Source organism: Erinaceus europaeus, chromosome 6 (assembly GCF_950295315.1).
Source record: "Erinaceus europaeus chromosome 6, mEriEur2.1, whole genome shotgun sequence".
Lineage (NCBI taxonomy): Eukaryota > Metazoa > Chordata > Mammalia > Eulipotyphla > Erinaceidae > Erinaceus > Erinaceus europaeus.
The window spans coordinates 15,853,407-15,866,708 of NC_080167.1; the positions used below are offsets into that span (position 1 = coordinate 15,853,407).

Consider the following 13,302-nt stretch of genomic DNA (forward strand, 5'->3'; position numbering starts at 1 on the left):
AGCTCCAAAATGTACAATCAAGTCATTAAATATCATAGAGCTGATTGTAAATATGCTGTTTCAAGGCTACAGATAGCTCCAGTTTGAAAAATGTTAATTTGCATAGCTCTTTCTGAGGAACAGGTATCTAAGAGTGCAATCACAAAATAGTATCACTAATAATCTAAGCCAGGCGGTGGTACATCTGATGTGCAAAGACCCAAGTTCAAGCTCCTGATTCCCACCTGTAGGGGGATGCATCATGAGTGGTGAAGCAGTCTCACAAGTGTGTCTCTGTCTCTCCTTCTCTTACCTCCCTCTTCCATCTCAATTTCTCTGGCTCTATCCAAAGTAAATAAATAATATTTTTTAAAGCTCATTAGTAATCTTGAGGAAATGTACAAATGTACCCTTGTGACAACAAAAATCCTGTAAATCAATTATTTCCTCAATAACGTGATATTAGAGTGATAAAAAACATTAATAAAGCCTCACTGTTAGAGGTAAATAAACAGTAAATCTAGATCTTAGTCACAACAAGAAAGCTTAAGAAAATGCCAATTGAAATTAATACTTTATGTAGCATTTTCAAGCACTACTACTTTTAAATTTTATTTTTGAAAGTCTGCTCTCAGGTGCAACCACGTGTCTTCCTTACTTGCTACTTTGAAATATCAAAGTTAGGTGGTCAGGGAGGTGGCACAGTGATACGGCTTTGGACTCTCAAGCATGAGGTCCTGGGTTCGATCCCCAGCAGCACATGTGCCAGAGTGATGTCTGGTTCTTTCTCTCTCCTCCTATCTTTCTCATTAATAAATAAATAAGTAAATAAATAAAATCTGGGAGTCAAGCGGTAGTGCAGCGGGTTAAGCACGTGGCACAAAGCGCAAGGACCGGCTTAAGGATCCCGGTTCCAGCCCCTGGCTCCCCACCTGTAGGGGAGTCGCTTCACAAGCAGTGAAGCAGGTCTGCAGGTGTCTTTCTTTCTCTCCTCCTCTCTGTCTTCCCCTCCTCTCTCCATTTCTCTCTGTCCTATCCAACAACGACATCAATAATGACTACAATAAAACAGCAAGGGCAACAAAAGGGAATAAATAACTATTTAAAAATTAATTAATTAATCTTAAAAAAAAGGAAATATCACAGGTATAATTTCCTCCTCTTGCTATATCTCTATAGCCACCAAGCACAGAGCTTATAAATTGGACTTAATAACTTAGATGGAATTCAATGTGTTTCCTCAAAAAGAATGAAGGTAACAAAACTTTCATGGGTAGTTGCTTAGTTTCACAAAGCTAACATGAAGAAGACATGGCTTTTTCTAGAAAGACCATTGCTCAAGTGTGAAAGTACTTCTCAATTCTGGCTTATGATGGTACTGGGGATTGAACCTGGGACCTTTGGTGCCTCAGGCATTAAAGGCTTTTTGTATATGCTATTTCCTTAAACATGGATAGTAGTTTTCTTATCACTTTAAGTGTGTGATGACAGAGCTATATGGGAGAGGAGTCCATGTATTAAAAATAAAATACTTCAACTTTTTAGTCACATTAAGGAGACTCAGTCTTATTATTGGCCCCTTGTATGTCCCAGATCAAGTCTTTGGCTTTTAAGTAATAAATAAATAGCAACAAACCACTAGGTATTTTTCCTTACAAAATATATAGAAGCTACGTTTAGTTCTGAAGCTGAGAACATTTTCTTTCTTCTTAAAAAGAATAGAAATTAAAAATTATGATTTAGAAGGGAATTTTTTTAATTATCTAAAATATTAAATCAGTTGATTTCTAGACAAAAGAAATCTGTGCAGATAGTAATAATTCAAAGGAAAAATCAAGACACTACATTGGATCAGAGAATAATTTTTCAAGTTTTAAAGCTAATAATTTAGATAAATTATCTGCTAGTAATTAAAGCCATGATTTAGAAGGCAGCTCAAGCATCTTATATGTGACTCAAATTATTTAAATATTTTGGCATAAAACTACTTCTATAATAGACAGACACCATCCTGTGATGACTGAGAGTACAGACTGAGGCCAAAGGGTCTAGACACAAATCCCGGCTTCAGTGTTATTTTAAGTGTATGGCCCTGTGTAGATAGTTTAGTTTCTTTGTGCTTTTGTGCCCTCATCTGTAAAATGGGAACAATCCTACCCCCTCCTGCTGATGGTTGTTAGAAGACTGAATTAGTTATGCTTAAAAAATTATTAGAACAGTACCTGGCACAAAGGAAGCACTATGTAGGTGCTTTAATATATAAATAAATGGATCTCAAGGTCAGACACTGTGAGCAGAGGACTGTTAGAAGGTATTCTGTTCCCAACATACTTTTCCCTCCTGACATAATAAACTTTAACCTACAGTGACAGAAAGGAGGGAAATGCAAAGAGAGATTGGATATCAAGGGGGGAGAAAAAAAGTAACTGAGGTCAAAATTCCTTTATTTTTTTTTTTCTTTTTCCTCCAGGGTTATTACTGGGCTGGTGTCTGCACCATGAATCCACCGCTCCTGGAGGCCACTTTTTCTCCCTTTTGTTGCCCTTGTTGTAGCCTCGTTGTGGTTATTATTATTACCATTGTTGATGTTGTTCGTTGTTGGATAGGACAGAGAGAAATGGAGAGAGGAGGGAAAGACAGAGAGGGGGAGAGAAAGATAGACACCTGCAGACCTGCTTCACTGCCTGTGAAGCGACTCCCCTGCAGGTGGAGAGCCGGGACTCGAACCGGGATCCTTACGCCGGTCCCTGCGCTTTGCGCCACATGCGCTTAACCCACTGCGCCACCGCCCGACCCCCAGAGGTCAAAATTCTTAACTCATCAAAAAAAAGCTGATGTTTCAATTCCATTTCTGCCGTGGAAGAAGGCAAGAAAAGAGAGTTGAGATGAAACAACAATAGCCAAAAATTATTTAGAAAACACAGAAGTATGAGAATAAGAGGACAATTGACTGCTTCTGGCAAAATGGACAAAAGAATTTCAAATAACTTCAATGCAGTTATGGATGTCTGTGCATTCTATACATTTGTAGAATTTTTGATCTTCATTTTGGTTCAATTAACCAATGGAATGAGTCTTTACCTTTGACAAAAGTTTTGATATAAAATACCTTTTACTACTCACGAGTCTAATTAGGATCATGAACACCTAAAGGAAGGACCAAGACCAAACTCAGGTTGAACCACTGGGTCAAGGTTTAGGTCAACTACAAGGCATGTCACCCGCGGTGTCCACCATTCACATACATGGGTATGCTTCATGAAATAGTGAAAACCATTACCCTAGTGTCTTCTAACTCCCTCTGGAGTTTGTCAGCTTTGGTCTTTTCAAAGAGCAGGCTCTGTTCAAGCTCCTTAATGCGGGCATGCTCCAGTTTGGTCTGCGTCTGTTAGTAAAAAGGAAGAGGAAGAGAACACAACAGTGCCACCATGACATGCCAGCACAAGAGGATAGAGAGCAGCATGCAGGTTGAGCCACCAATATCTTCTGCCAAAGGATGAACAAAAAGGGTAATGGAGAAGGGAAGAGGACGGAACTGAGATGGGAAGGTTGGGAGGTGAGGATGAATACTATGGACAAGAGGATGAGGTGAACTGTGAACATGAGCTAGTCTATTGCAAAAAAAAATGGAAAACAAATGAGGCAAGGTGAAAAGTGTCAGATGCATGCAGCCAAATGTAAGTTATATTGATAAGTGAAGTTTATCAGCACAAATTAGAGTAGTTAATATTCTTCTAAACTGTCAATTTCCCTCCTACCCACAATGGATATTTGACATCAATGTATGGGTAACTAACTCAGTGACTTAAAAAGTAGATTGAAAAAAAAAAAAAGTAAACTGACCCTCAAGATGATCATTATCATCACCTAAATATGGAAAAAATGACATCATAAGCCTCTTAAGTGAAGCTCTTCCTTATTCCCTAGAACACACCCTTCCACTTTGGTATACAACTTGATGTGAACAAGGGTCAAGTTTAAATCCGACGAAGGGGTTCTAGAGACTCAAGGAAAACACACTATGGTCTTTACTAAGATGAGCGTGAAGGGTCTGAGACCCTTAACATTCTCACATAATTAGATGAGGAATCACAAGAATTCTAATTTCCTCCCAACAGTGGGTTTTCCAAAACCTTTTAGTAGCCAGAAAAGAAGAAAAAAAATGGGTTTGGGGGTGGTGGTGGTGGTTCTCTTTTGTCCAAAGAGAAAATTCAGCTTAAAAAAAAAAGGTGTTGGGGGAGTCAGGTGGTAGCACAGTGGGTTAAGCACATGTGGCGCAAAGTGCAAGGGCCAGCATAAGGATCCTGGTTCGAGCCCCGGCTCCCCACCTACAGGGGAGTCGCTTCACAGGAGGTGAAGCAGTTCTGCAGGTGTCTATCTTTCTCTCCTCTTCTGTCTTCCCCTCCTCTCTCCATTTCTCTCTGTCCTAGCTAACAACGACGACACCAATAACAACAATAATAACTACAATAACAATAAAGAACAAGGGCAACAAAAGGGAAAATAAATAAATATAAAATTTTTTTTTAAAAAGTGTTGGGAGTCGGGCTGTAGCGCAGCAGGTTAAGCGCACGTGGCACAAAGCGCAAGGACAGGCATAAGGATCCCGGTTCGAGCCCTGGCTCCCCACCTGCAGGGGAGTCGCTTCACAGGTGGTGAAGCAGGTCTGCAGGTGTCTATCTTTTTCTCCCCCTCTGTCTTCCCCTCCTCTCTCCAATTCTCTCTGTCCTATCCAACAATGACGACAATAATAACTATAACAATAAAACAACAGGGGCAACTAAAGGGAATGAATAAATAAATATATTTTTAAAAAGTGTTGTGGACCCCCACCAGGGGGAAAGCCTCGCGAGTGGTGAAGCAGGGCTGCAGGTGTCTCTCTGTCTCTCTCCCTGTCTATCATCCCCATCCCTCTCAATTTCTGGCTGTGTCTATCCAATAAGTAAAATAAAGATTAAAAAAAAAATATATATATATATAGTGTTGTGGAAGTAGGGCAGTAGCGCAGCAGGTTAAGTGCACATGGCGCAAAGCGCAAGGACGGGAGTTAAGGATCCCGGTTTGAGCCCCCGGTTCCCCACCTGCAGGGGAGTCGCTTCACAAGTGGTGAAGCATGTCTGCAGGTGTCTATCTTTCTTTCCCCCTCTCTGTCTTCCCTTCCTCTCTCCATTTCTCTATGTCCTACCCAACAACGATGACATCAATAATAATAACTACAACAACAAAAGGGCAACAAAAAATAAATAAATATATTTTTTTAATCTGAAAAAAAAAAAAGTGTTGTGGGCCAGGAGGTGAACTATCAAGCATGAGGTCCTGAGTTCAATCCCTGGCAGCACATGTACCAGAGTGATGTCTACTTCTTTTTCTCCTTTCTCGTGAACAAATAAATTCTTTTTAAAAAAATGTTCCGCAGTTTTCATTTCTGAGTAGGAGAAAGTTTAGCTAGAATTAATAACAGCATAGACTCTGGGTCTGGGGCTGATTGTCTTGATCCTAAAATGAAGTAATTCTTACAAGATCAGAGGTTAAGACATGGAGACTCAACAGAAAGGCATGAGTTCAAACTCTAAGAAAAGGAGCTAGTAAGAACATAATGTGTTTCAAAACCTTCAAGACTCCCTAATTATCACTTACTTAGATGTGAACTCATGGGAAACCCATCAGTTAAATCTCTTCAAATCTCTTTCTAGTATTTCAAATGCAGCAAGATACTAAAAATTCAAAATAATCAAGTGTCAATCTAAATGAACTTTCCCCACTCACTTCTACCCAAGAGGTTATCAGAATAATCAACTGAAAATGCCTACTGACACAGAGGCTCTCAACATCATCTATCTATGTGTATTAATTTGAAAATTTTATGATTCTAACTAGTCACATCTATCAGTCTTGGTAGTTATGAGCAATGGAAAAATGACAGCAAAGTCTATGTTAGTGGGAAGCAGTGTAGAGGAGCTAGGTGGTGGTGCAGCGAGTAGAATGCACACATCACCATGTACAAGGATTTGGGTTCCAGTTCCCAGTCTTCATCTGCAGGGGGGAAGCTTTACCAGTGGTAAAGCAGGGCTACAGGTGACTGTCTTTCTATCTCCTTCTCTATCTCTACCTCCCCTTTCAATTTCTCACTGTGCTATCAAAAGAAAAAAGAGGGGGGGTGTGTGCCAGGAGCTGTGAATTTGTTGTGCAGGCACCGAGCCCCAGCAATAACCTTGGTGGCAGATTAAAAAAAAAAAAGTATAAGATAAAAGAGAGAAAAGAGAAGATAAAAGAGGGAGAAGAGAAGAGAAGAGAAGAGAAGAGAAGAGAAGAGAAGAGAAGAGAAGAGAAGAGAAGGAAAAATAAAAAAGAAAGTGCAGGGCTTAAGTAGAGGGTGGGATATGTTTTTATTATAAACATCTTTACTCACTCCTGTGGTACTCAGGATTCCAATGTACTCAAGAGATCATTCTGCTTGTGAATCAGTTATAAACTATCGTGAAATATTTAAAAGTAAACAAACTTTAAATTCTTCACCTGTTTCAGCTCTTACACTCAACAAAAATAAAGAAACAAAATTCAAAACCCAACTTTCTGCAGCCAATAAAACAATTCAACTGGATAATGTACTTGCTTTGTCATGTGAGAAACCCAGGTTTGAACCAGATCCCTATCACATCGGAGGAAGCTTCAGTAGTGTGGTATTTTTCCCTCTCTGCCTCTATCTGAAAAAGCCAACTAGTGGCTGTGAAAAGATCCCCCCCTTAAAAAAAAAAAATCAGTTGGTTCATATACACCTCTCACAGAAGATGATGCTCAATGTACATGTTTTTTCAAGGGGGGTGGAGCAGCAAATCCAAGGGTCAGGCTATAGCTCAGCTGGTAGAAGGTACATTTTACCAAGCATGAAGCTTCAGGTTCAAGCCCCAGACATCAGCTGAAAGCACCAGGGCACCAGTGTATGCTCCACAGATGGTGGAGCAGTGCTGTGCTGTCTCTTCCTATCTCTCTGTCTATATGAAATTAAAAAGGAAGGAAGAAGAAAAAAGAGGGGGAATCGGGCGGTAGGCAGTGGGTTAAGCACAGGTGGCGCAAAGTGCAGGGACCGGCGTAAGGATCCTGGTTCAAGCCCCCGGCTCCCCACCTGCAGAGGAGTCACTTCACAAGCGGTGAAGCAGGTCTGCAGGTGTCTATCTTTCTCTCCCCCTCTCTGTCTTCCCCTCCTCTCTCCATTTCTCTCTGTCCTATCCAACAATGATGACATCAATAACAACAATAACTACAACAACAATGAAAAACAAGGGCAATAAAAAGGAAAAATAAATATAAAAAAATTAAAAACAAAAGAAAGAGAGAGGGGGTGGAGGGAGGGAGGGAGGGAGGGAGAGAAAGAGAGAAAGAGAGAAATAGAGAAAAAGAAGAAAATGCCCTCCCACCCCAAAATATAATCACACATGTGTGTGGCAAAGCCCTGGTGAAAGGGGGGGGGGTAAAAATAAATAAATAAGAATTAAAATGTAATCTACACAACTGAGGCCACATTCTTAAGATTTGAAATCCAAAATAGAAAAAAAATAAATAAAAGGCAAAAAGAACTTTCTTCTCTTGACACTGAGTTCAGTTTCCTCTAGGTGAAAGGTCATCACTTGTAGATGAAAAGAGATCCACTAACTGTTATCTCCCCATTCTGAGATCTTGAAGAGTGTAGGAAGGTATGTGGACAAATGATCTGGGGCTCTATAAGCTCTATTAGATCACAGCCAGTGAACTAGACTCCTGATCTTCTTTGATGCCAAGGGATGTAGTAAAAAACTACACTGACTAAGACAACAGTTCTTTAAAATGATTCTTTTCTTAGAATAAGAAAAAGTATCCCAAGACTAGAGTCCTGGAGCAAGTGTTTAAGAAGGAAAGCAAAGGCTCTGTGAGAAGCGCACAGAAAGGCAGGAGGGAGAGCCCATGCAAACTGACACCAGATGCCGCGGGAGCCTGTTTTGGAAGGAGAAGAGAGACCCAGATCACTGAAGTAGCTTCACAAAAAGGAACCCTTCAGAACGGAGACTTTGGAAAAAAGAAATTAAGCTCAGTTTTGAATTGTCTATTTCAACTGCCAGTAGGTGGCAGGAAAAAAAAATTCTTTGCTCTATTTTTTTTTTCTTGTGATAGTAAATTGATATAACAAAGCTTTAGGTTCTTTCAGACAGCATCACAGTTGGCAGAGTACACCAAAAAGCCATGCTTCCAAGACCACCTTGGTAGACTCTGAGTAAAGTATCTGATAATTATAGGGAAGAAGGAAAAGGAAAAAAAGCTCTATTCTCATTAGCAGTGAAACTCAAAGTCTCACTACTATAATAATAAATTTTAAAAAGAGACAGTATCTTCACCCAAGGGTGCATGCCTCTAGCTTTATAAACTAGGGAAAATAATATATAACAAGAAACTTAAGTATCAGATTCTAATCAGCCGCAATGTCAAGAACTAGCCAGCAGTAGGAGTTCACACTAAAGGCAAAGTGTAGTATTCAAAATTCCCTTTTACTCTGATAGCAATAAAATTTGACAATTTGGGGAAATTTCCCCCCAGAATTTCTGTATGTCTACCTGATATATTTTCTATTTCAGTTAGCTATCATCTCTTTCAGAATGTTAATATTATAAGTGCTATATTAAAAAGTTCAAGCCTCAAACAATAATTAACAAAAAATTCTTTACAAAGAAATTCTGTACTATGCATTAAACAAGTGGATGTGCAGATCTCAGTCATTACATACAATTTCTTCAAGACTCAAATGTAACTGCTTTGAAAGTCACATGCACAGAAATATGAAGGTCAATGTCAAGGTCAGATTATATAGTTAGTATTTAAGTATATCAATAATCATTATCATCTGTAATCAATCTGTGTTAATAAGAGAAATATCCACACAGTTAAGTGCCCTCTTACATTCTCGGGATCTTCAGAAATCTGGCTCTTTTGCTATCAGTAAAAAAATAAAAAAATTAAACAACAAAAGAGATTCAACTAAAGTTTCAATATGTGTTAGGGTCTCAATAAAACTTTGATTAATTTCAGGTAAGTTTATCAGACAGACTATACTAGCCGAGTGCTGATATAAATATTTTAACTCATTACTCTCCCAAACACAGTAGCCTATTATTTCCAATGAATTAGATGATGATATGACATTTCTAATGAGACTTTGGGTGTTTTTAAATGGATGACAACAACACAAAAGTCAACTAAAGGAAATTAACTATATGAAATGAGTGAAAAAGACATCTACTAAATAACTATTAATTCATTAAATTCTGAGACTTAAAAAACTAGAACTCAGAAAATGTCTTTTACTCTTTGTTGATTATAAAGGTATACTTAATCCCAAATAAATCACAGTTCCTATTTGGAAGGACCCTTAAAATATAACATGGTGTGGGCACGTACTAAAATTGTAATCACAGGAAAAATGTATATTCTGACAACTGCAGACAAGTTACATTTTTACTAAAATATTAAAGTACAAAAATATGCTAATTTTAAAAATTTTAATAATTTACATTTGTCATATATCTAGCAGTGGTTTGAAGAGTGTCAAAGTCATTTAATTATGGTGTTCAGTTTTAAAATATTATGAATAACAGAACTGAGAAGGCTGATGCTAAATAATAATCTGTAAACTGGAACACCACAGAATTTTTAAAAAGTTGAAATACAACTTATTCTGTCTTGTGGATTTAATTGTTCATTAATTTTGAAATATGAACTCCTAGAATTAATCCCTTTGCAGTATTATAAGGAATATATGTTGCTCAGTTAAAAACTAAAGTTGAGATAAAACAAAATGTTTTCTTTTGGAATATTATAGCAAAATTTAAAATCTTCTTTAAAATGCCATTTCTGATCACTGGGGCAACATATAGAATCTTGCTTAGAACGCATTGCTAGATTTATGATGATCAATTTTGCAATTTTGAATTTTGAAGCATAAGAGAAGAAGTATATTTAGTCAAAGAAGTTGGGATAGCAGTCAAAGGCAAGGCCATGACCCTAATTGGCCAGAGACTAGGGTTCCTGCTATTTGTTCTGCAGCCTGTTTGGTATACACATGCCAGATGGCACAGTGATTTCACCTGTAATTCTGAATACTGGTACCTCTAAAAGGATTAGAGAGTTGGAGGCATTTTACCTCAAGATCTCCTTTAGTAATAGATTCTTCCTCAACCCGGAACTGAAGGTCTTCAACCTTCCTGTGAAATAAAATCAAACAAAGCACTTAAGTAACTAAGGAAAAGGAAAAAGAAAGAAGCATGTCTAATTTACTCAAAAAAGAAAAAAACTATAGCAGCACAATTTGTAATAGCCAAAACCTGGAAGCAACCCAGGTGTGCAACAACAAATGAGTGGCTGAGCAAGTTGTGGTATATATACAATGGAATACTACTCAGCTATAAAAAAGGTGACTTCACTGTTTTCAGTTGATCATGAATGGAGCTTGAAGAAATCATGTTAAGTGAAACAAGTCAGAAACAGAAGGATGAATATGGGATGATCTCACTCTCAGGCAGAAGTTGAAAAACAAGATCAGAAGAGAAAACACAAGTAGAACCTGAACTGGAATTGAGATATTGCACCAAAGTAAAAGACTCTGGGGTGGGTGGGTGGGGAGAATACAGATCCAAGAATGATGACAGAGGACCTAGTGGGGGTTGTATTGTTATATGGAAAACTGGGGAATGTTATGCATGTACAAACTATTGTATTTACTGTCAGATGTATAACTTTAATTCCCCAATAAAGAAATTTAAAAAAAAAGAAAAACAGAGACACCTGTAGCACTGCTTCACCACTCATAAAAATTTCCCCTCTGCAGGAGTCCAGGGACTTGAACCTATGTCCATGTGCATCATAACACTTGCACTCTACAAGGTGTGCCACTGCCCAGCCCCTGTATGTATCTTTAGTTTCCCTGAGAGCTGAATACTAGTAATTCAACCAAATGCTTGGAATTATCAGTAGCCACTGCCTGCTGCCATTACCACAAGTACTTCTTCACAACACTATTTAACTTTGGGCCATGAGCAGTGTATTTGGCAGTGGAGTCCACTGCGTCTTAGGTGAATCAGGGGCCAGGCGATGGTACACCTTCTTAAGCACACAGTACAAAGCACAAAGACTCATACCAAGATCCAGGTTTGAGGCCCCACTCCCCACCTACAGGGAGGAAGCTTCACAAGTGGCAAAGCAGGTCTGCAGGCCTCAATTTTTCTCACTTCCTTCTACTCTCAGTTTCTCTCTGTCCTATCCAATAAAATTGGGGGAGGGGCAGAAGCAGCGGATTCTTAGTGTCAGCACCCAGCCCTATAGATAACCCTGGAGGCAAAAAAAAAAAAAAAAAAGTTTTAGTTATTTACCTCAGACTGGGCTTCTTGACCAGTGTGAAGAGACTGAACTCAGGGCCTCATGTTTTAATTATCTACCCCAAGCTGGGCTTCAACACCAGAGAGATATTCTAGTTCTCTTCCACTCTTGTTTATTAAGTAAATCTTAAAAGAAAAAAAACCTCAACGCAACGAGTGCCACCCCAGCATGCTTCACTTCAGACTGTGACCAGAGACTTCAGGTGTGGAATGACAACCCTTCAGCTTCATCACTCGGGTGAGACCTTTCCTTTCATAGTATTCTCTAATTCCATTCCAGGTGTTCCACTCCCCAATAAAGTTCCCAAACCTAGGTATAGTCCAGGTCCCCTGAGATAGAGCATAGGTTCACATGTGCCCATAAACGAGGGGAAAATATATACCTGAAAGCAGAAGTACACAAGAGCATGCAGGGAATACCCCCAACACTTCATCTGCACTATTCCAGTCTTTAGGTCCATGATTGTTCAACAATTTGTTTGGCTTTGTATTTTAACTCTCTTTTCAGCCACCAGGTTCCGGATGCCAGCAAGATGCTGACCAGACTTCCCCCTGGACAGACGACCCCATCAATGTGTACTGGAGCTCCGCTTCCTCAGAGCCCCACCCTACTAGGGAAAGAGAGAGGCAGACTGGGAGTATGGATCAACCAGTCAACGCCCATGTTCAGCGGGGAAGCAATTACAGAAACCAGACCTTCCACCCTCTGCAACCCACAACGACCCTGGATCCATACTCCCAGAGGGATAGAGAAAGGGAAGGCTATCAGGGGAGGGGGTGGGGTATGGAGATCGGGTTATGGGAATTGTGCGGAACTGTACCCCTCTTATTCTATGGTTTTGTTAATGTCTCCTTTCTTAAATAAAAAAAAAAAAAGGAAAAAAAAAACCTGCCTTAAAATATATAAAAGAAGTGCATCTTTATGGTTCTGGATTATAAATCAAAGTTTGTATGAGCTGGGGGAACAATATTATGGTTATGGCAAAAGACTTTCATGGAGAGAGAGACAGAGAGAGAGAGAGAGAAAAAAAAAAGACAGAAAAACAGAAGTAAACTGAAGTGGTACCTTGGCATTGAGAAGGACTATTATTTTTTGCTTACCTGAAGACAATTTTAGGATGTGACAAGTATCTGACTATAGTGTTTCTCTCTTTAGCAAGTAGACTGTCTCCTTATTAAGAGACTCCACTGTACCCGCTGACCACAGCAGTGCTAAAGACCCTCCTGAGCACACATTAATACTAACGTTATACCATGGAATCAAGTCACTGCTATCAGAAATGACAGATTATGGCACTAAAAACTAGAGAACAAAATATGCCATTAAACAGAAATAGTCAAATGATTTCCATACATTTCTAGAGATCTTATTTGTTCCAGAAACCTTCTAAGAACTAAGCTTGCTTTATCTCACACAATTTAGCACTTAATTTCACCCTGACCTTAATTTCACTTAATTTGACCCTGGATAATTCTTTAACTGCTTCACCTGAGAATTTTGTTTTTCTAGTAAGGTAGTAAAATTCTCAAGGACAGGAATCTTGCCTCACCCATCAGATATAATACAAATTTATTAGTCATATACAAAGTGTTTCATGGGGCCTTGCAGTGGTATACCCAGTAGCGGACACATCCTACTGTGGGTAATGACCCGCCTTCAAGTCCCTGTTCCCTATCTGCAAGGGAGGTGCTTCATGAGTGGTAAAACAGTGCTATAGGTGTGTAGCTCTCTCTCCCTTTCTTTCTTTCCTTTTTTTTTCTCTCTCTCTCTCTCTCTCTCTCTCTCTCACTTCCCTCTCAATTTTTTCTCTGTCTCTTATCTAAAAAAAGAAAGGAAGTGGTCTGGGAGGTGGCACAGTGACTAGGGCACTAGACTCTCAAGCATGAGATTCTGAGAGTTCAATCCCTGACAGCACATGTACCAGAG

The 13,302-nt window shown here is 39.2% G+C and overlaps 1 protein-coding gene across 8 annotated transcripts in view; it reads right to left on the reverse strand.

Moving 5' to 3' along the window:
- CLIP1 (CAP-Gly domain containing linker protein 1) overlaps positions 1 to 13,302 on the reverse strand; it is a 103,274-nt gene that overhangs the window by 59,047 nt on the left and 30,925 nt on the right. For 3 of the 8 annotated variants that reach the window (XM_060193127.1, XM_060193125.1, XM_007539807.2), the window contains exons 7-8: positions 10,145 to 10,205; positions 3,260 to 3,364 (exon numbers count right to left, since the gene is read on the reverse strand). In XM_060193127.1, coding sequence (XP_060049110.1) covers positions 3,260 to 3,364; positions 10,145 to 10,205 — 166 coding nt within the window. Of the gene's footprint in view, positions 1 to 3,259; positions 3,365 to 8,904; positions 8,938 to 10,144; positions 10,206 to 13,302 lie in introns of all 8 variants that reach the window. The other 5 variants (XM_060193126.1, XM_007539808.2, XM_060193123.1 and 2 more) reach the window with 2 other exon arrangements.